This window comes from Myotis myotis, unplaced genomic scaffold (assembly GCF_014108235.1).
Source record: "Myotis myotis isolate mMyoMyo1 unplaced genomic scaffold, mMyoMyo1.p scaffold_m19_p_13, whole genome shotgun sequence".
NCBI classification, from domain to species: Eukaryota; Metazoa; Chordata; class Mammalia; order Chiroptera; family Vespertilionidae; genus Myotis; species Myotis myotis.
In genome coordinates, this window is record NW_023416317.1 from 31,470,199 (window position 1) to 31,476,198 (window position 6,000).

The 6,000-nt window shown below is 41.3% G+C and overlaps 1 protein-coding gene across 4 annotated transcripts in view; it reads left to right on the top strand.

Moving 5' to 3' along the window:
- RYK (receptor like tyrosine kinase) overlaps positions 1-5,512 on the top strand; it is a 90,659-nt gene extending 85,147 nt beyond the window's left edge. For all 4 annotated transcript variants that reach the window (XM_036332542.1, XM_036332545.1, XM_036332543.1 and 1 more), the window contains 2 exons: positions 2,393-2,529; positions 4,397-5,512. In XM_036332542.1, the coding sequence (XP_036188435.1) occupies positions 2,393-2,529; positions 4,397-4,508 (249 nt within the window). In that variant the 3' untranslated portion in view covers positions 4,509-5,512. The remainder of the gene's footprint in view (positions 1-2,392; positions 2,530-4,396) is intronic.
- The last annotated feature ends 488 nt before the right edge of the window (positions 5,513-6,000 follow it).

Consider the following 6,000-nt stretch of genomic DNA (forward strand, 5'->3'; position numbering starts at 1 on the left):
ATGGTATTCGAGGGAAGAATGTCGCTTGAGAACAGGCAGAGATTGAAATGTTTCAGCTGCATTTCACCGAGGATTGCCAGCAAACCACCAAAACTAGGAGCCGGTCAGGAAGGATGCTCCCCACAGGCTCCAGAGGGGGCGTAGCCCTGCCGACACCTTCGCGCTGGACTCCTAGCCTGCAGAGCTGTGAGAAAGTAAATTCTGTTAAGCCGCCCAGTTTATGGCACTTGGTTGTGGCAGCTCTAAGACACTAATACAGATCTGTTTTTTGTTTTGTTTTTTTCTTTCAAGTTGGATAGAATTCACCCAGTGAAACTGTTTGGATATATAGTTTTTTGTGTGTGGAAAGATTTTTAATTATGAACTCTTTCTTTAATAGGTATAGGGCTATAAGTATTTTCAAGTTGTTCTTGTGTCTGTTTGGGTAATTTGTGTATTTCAAGGAATTTGTCCATCTAACATTACATTTATTGGCATAAATCTGAGTTCATAGTATTTTTTTTATGTCCATAGGATCTGTGGTGACATTCCCTCTTTCATTCCTGATATTGGTAATCTGTGTCTTTCTTTCTTTGATCAGTCTACTTTAGTGTTTCTCAACTGGGCGGGGGGGGGGGGGGGGGGGGCGGTGGCAATTTACCATACCCCACACCCCCAACCCCCAGCCAGGCGACCTTCCGCAATGTCTGGAGGCGTTTTTAGTTATCACAACTTGGGGTGCTGTGCTACATCCTCCAAAGCACAAAACCTCTCTCGGCAAAGAATTCCCCACCCCAGGGTATCGGGAGGGCTGAGGCTGGGAAACCTGTTGTAGGGTTTACAATATAGACCTACTTTCAGATAATACTCTGCCACTTCATGTTTAATATAAGCAGCTTGCAGTGAAATAGTTCCACTCACCCCGTCCATCCGAAGTGTTATCATGGGCATGCATTGTACTTCTCTAGGTATTATAAGCCCCACAATGCAGGGTTGCGGTTGTTGCTGTAAACAATCTAGTGAGGACATTTTCACAAGAGGAAAAAATACCTAGTTGTTACTGGCATGTTTTCAGCCCTCTCTCCATTCTTTGTGCTGGTCCACGTTTCCGTCTGGGGTTCTTTCTTTCCACGTGAAGAGCTGCTCTCCTGGGTCTTGCAGTGCAGGCTCCTGGTGACATTCGCTCAGCTTTTGTTCGTCTGAAAAACTGTAGTTTGCTTTCATTTTTGAAGAATATTTTGATTTGGTATAGTATTCTCCAGTAGCAGCTTTTTAAATATTCTGTAAGATATCGTTCCATTGTTTTTTTGTTTACAAAGATTATAAGAAATAAAACTTTTATTCTTTAATATAGGCTTTTTTTAAAAAAAAACAACCTTTATATTTTAGGGAGTATTTCAAGATTATGTTATTGAAAAAGTAGTAACATAAAATTTAATGCACTATGCTCAGATTTTGTAAACAGACTTGTTTTTGTCTTGTGTGTTTTTTCCTTTTATTTTTTTCCTTTTTTTCCTCCTTCACTCAAAAATTTTTGAGGCAAGTTATTTCTCAGCCTCAAGTTTCCCCACCTGTAAAATCAGGCTGCCAATTATTCTCACTGGTTTGTTGTGAAACTTAAGTGAGATACAGGATACACAACTTCTAGAACTTGAAAGGACATAAACAGGATACCAGGGTACACAGGTGTCCTCTTTTGTGCCTCCTTTCTGACCTTGGGGCTCACATGTGGCAGCAGATCAATGGGAGCCCCCTCTGTGCGTCCTTCCCGGCCAGGTGGCAGCAGCTCTGTGTAGACATCTTGCCTGCCCTCCACGCGCTCCCAGGAGCCACGGGTAGCCAGGTGACCAGGAATGAGTACTGTGGCCTCTGCTTAGGAGTTCTGCTCCTGTCAGTAGTTCACAGGTTACTTTTAAATAAATCTGATCTTTTACTCAAGCAAGGTTGGGAGATATCTTCTCAGATACTTGTTAATTTAAATTATGTGAATATAGTAAAAAACCCATGGCATTCTATATTTTACATATTTTGCATATTTCACTGATTCAGGATGCTCTTCCCTCCAGTTAGGCTAAAGTTATATTCATTTTCCACTTCTCAATTGTGGATACGAGCTACAGTATTTAAAGTAACAAAGTTTCATATTAGAGAAACCTAATCAAATCAACAGTAAAAAACAATTTTTTCCAATGCATCTAATCACCTTAGAATACCCATTGATATTCACATTAAAGGATGAATCCACAGATGCTTTTTTTTTGTCCCAGCAAGATAAACTAACTGGGCGTGGTAGATAATATTTTGCTTTCCCTAAGAGTTGGTGAATCTGCTGTTTTGGGTCTGTACCTGGCTACAGGCAGCAGCACTCTGACAACTGTTCTAAATACCCCTCCTGTGCTTTCCTTCTCCTCAGTGGGCCTTCGGAGTGACGCTGTGGGAGCTCATGACTCTGGGCCAAACGCCCTATGTGGACATAGACCCCTTTGAGATGGCTGCGTACCTGAAAGACGGTTACCGAATAGCCCAGCCTATCAACTGTCCTGATGAACTGTAAGTTTTTCTGTGCTTGAAGACATGGGTTTCATTCCTTTCATGATGTTGGGATAAAAGAAAAGCAGCAGGTGTCCAAAGGCTTCCCTTTGAGAATAATGACTCTTCAGACATGAGTTAGACTCTTCCAGAGAACCACAGGGTCAGCCAGGCTCGTCCACTCTTTAACGCATTTGGCATTAGGACTTTTTGCATCTTATGTTTGTAGCGCTTAAGCCATCCAAGAGACTAATGTACATAGTGAGAAAACACTGAACATTATGTGGGTTACTCTATGCAGAGTGAAGGATGACTTTTATTTATACTAGTAGAGTCTTAAGGGTATATCTATTTATACATAAGGCTAATATGCTAAGTGTCCGACCATCTGACTGGTCGCTATGACATGCACTGACCACCAGGGGGCAGACGCTCAATGCAGGAGCTACCATGACACACACTGGCCATTTAGAGAGAAATGGCACCGTGAACCTGGTGCCCACAAAGCAACACTCAGCTTCTCCCAAGTGGGACACAGGCCCCGCCACCACCCCAGAGCAACAACCCACCAAATCGCAGCAAACGCTGCCAAGACCCCATGGCACAAAATGTGGCTCACTGCCCAGTCCAGCCCGGAAATGGTCACTGTGGGCACTGGATAATGACGTCACATAGCAACTCCCGGCTTCCTCTTCCTAGCAACTAGCCTCCTTGGAGTTTCTTCAGCCCAGGAACCAAATTTGCTTTATAGCCAGGTGGAAACATTTCACACTGTAACCAAATGTCTGTGAAGCATTTTCCAGTGCCTCATCTCATTTGATCCTCACAGAAGTCCTGGAGTAGGTAGATAGGAGACTCAGTGAAATCCTATTTTCATTAGCCAGAAAACAGAGATTTAGAAAGCTTAAAACTTGACCCAACTGAAAAGAAGTAAGAAATGGTGGACCTTGAAAATGACTTCAGGTTTTCTCACTGCACAGAATATAGTCAAACACTGCTGCAGTTAAATATTTTACCCTTTGTTCTCCCTGCGTGATCTACAATAATAATCTGCTTCATATTGATATTTATTGCTGTGTTGCTGACAATTACCTGAAAGCAAAGTTGGGGTGCTTCACTGGGCTGGAAAAAGTTTAGCTAAATCAGAAAGCAGGTCTAATTAAGCAAGTTTATTCTATGTATATAAAGGGCTAGGTTGACTCATGCATGCGCGATACATATAAAGCTCTTGCTGGCACCAATCGCACATGTGTGTTTTGATCTGTCACTGTTGATCATGAATTTGGTTGACACTTCTGTTATAAAGAACAGGCGAATAGTGATATTAAAATATTTCTTCTAATTAATTTCCTTTCGATGTACACGAATTTGTGCACTGGGCCACGAGTTTAGTTATAAAAAGGCTTTCTTGTTGTCCTCTTGCTGTGCCAGTTGGTGTCAATTGATGTATAAAGATGTTTTGAGCTGGCAAGCGAAATAGTTCCTGTTTCCTGCTTTTATCACATAGCTCAACTTCCCCTGTAATGGGACTCGGTCAGGGGTGATTGAGTGCAGGGGTAACTGTCATCTCATGCTAGAATCCCCTGAGGTTTCTGCATCACAGCAGGTGACAGCGTTTGCCCTGATTTTCCTGAGACCCAGGGTTCTTAGAGCTTACCTAAAGCGTCCTCTTCCTCCAGGGTCTTTCTCTCAGAACATACATTACAGGATGACACAGTATTACATGAAGTCTCTGTATCTGCGGATATGTTTTGGTATGCTCTCATGAAGAACTGAAATCCACATGTAAAATTCACATAACTCCTTTTAGCTTCTTTTCGTTGTAGTGTTCCCACAGGTAGTAACGGTGATTGATTTTTAATATGTCATCCTCTCTGTCACTCTGCAGATTTGCTGTGATGGCTTGTTGCTGGGCCTTGGATCCGGAGGAGAGGCCCAAGTTCCAGCAGCTGGTACAGTGTCTCACGGAGTTCCACGCAGCCCTCGGGGCCTATGTTTGACTGTCACATCCCACAACATCCAGGCGGAAGGTGCCCGCCTGGCTCACTGGGAGCCAGCCATGGACGCTTCACCCACCCCGCGACGCCAGCAGAAGCACATTCGTCTTCCAGAACACTGTGCCTTAGAAATGCATTAGACTCTGAACTTTTAAAGACAGACTTAATAATGGGGAATATTTTCTAGATATCACTTTTATTAGGTTGAACTGAAAAGGTTTTTGTAAATTTTTTGGCCAAAAACTTTTAAAACATAGTTACTTTGGACTAGGGGTACCTTCTTACAAAATAAATAAAACAGTTTTTAAAATTGTTTAAACACTTGGAATAGCCATTTTAGTGCCAACTGCTTTTTATTTTTTTTTTTACTTCATCAAGGTAAAATGTAGGTGATTCACCTTTAAAGTTTTAAAAATATTTATCACTAGTCTTGGGAATGGTTTGTCTTCGAGATGGAGTACTTTTTCTTAGGAAAAGAACAACAGCATACAAAGATGTCTGGTTTGCCTTGTACAAGAAAAGGCAATATTGGAGGAAGAAAACTGAAAAGCTAGAAAGAAAAAAGAAATAAAAAAATACTTATTAGAAATGGAAACTGCCCTTTCAAGAAAAATTGTTTTTTATTTTTTTAATGAAAAGAAGTTCTGTTTTTTTATTTTTGGGGAAGTAGGAGTTGAGTTCATTGAAACATCATAAATTTGGCAGATATTAGCTTTTCCAGGAGCCAGAAGTAGGTTTGGAGCAAGTCAGTAGTAAAGAATGGTGATTTTATTTATTTTCACTCTCTGGAAAAGGTGATAATACAATTTCAGAGAGTGAAGTCACGTTTTCTAAGGTTAGGAATCCCTTTGTAGCACCTAGACTAGTGCTATGCACAGAGTGGGTGCTCAAGTTGTGAGTTAAAAAATGTAAACTGGTAAATTTTGTGCTTATCTTCAAGGCTGACAAGTATAAAATTGTTTTTTAAAACACTTGAAAAATTAAAGGATTTGTTTTCTGTCATGGCAGTATTGAAAATATCGTTCCTAGTCAATGATTGGTTTGAACATGCAGCAGGTAGATAAGATGTTGTATTTCATGAGTGTTTTGCTAAGGCCTTCAGCCCCTGATACAATTACAGCTAACTCTACTCAGCCTCCAGGTTTCAATAAAAAGCTGGAATTATGATTACAAAGAAGTGTCACAACCCTGACACATTTCTCCAGAACCTTTAAATTAGGGGTGTGTGTGTATTGGTGCTTGGTTATCGTTGGCCTAATGCATAGTTGAATGGGCCTCCTAGATGGTTAGGCCTAAAGGTGCCTCTGCTACTCCCATCCTCATAAGTGTACAAGGGGGAATGCGTAGCAGTTGGAGGCCTTTGGTGTTGCTAAAGAAGCTTTATGAATTAGCAGCACATCTGGAGAAAATAGCTCACACAGTCCATCCTCTGTCACAAACAGGCCAAGAGCATGGTTTTTCTATGTACGATTTATTAACACTGGCTCTTTGGTTT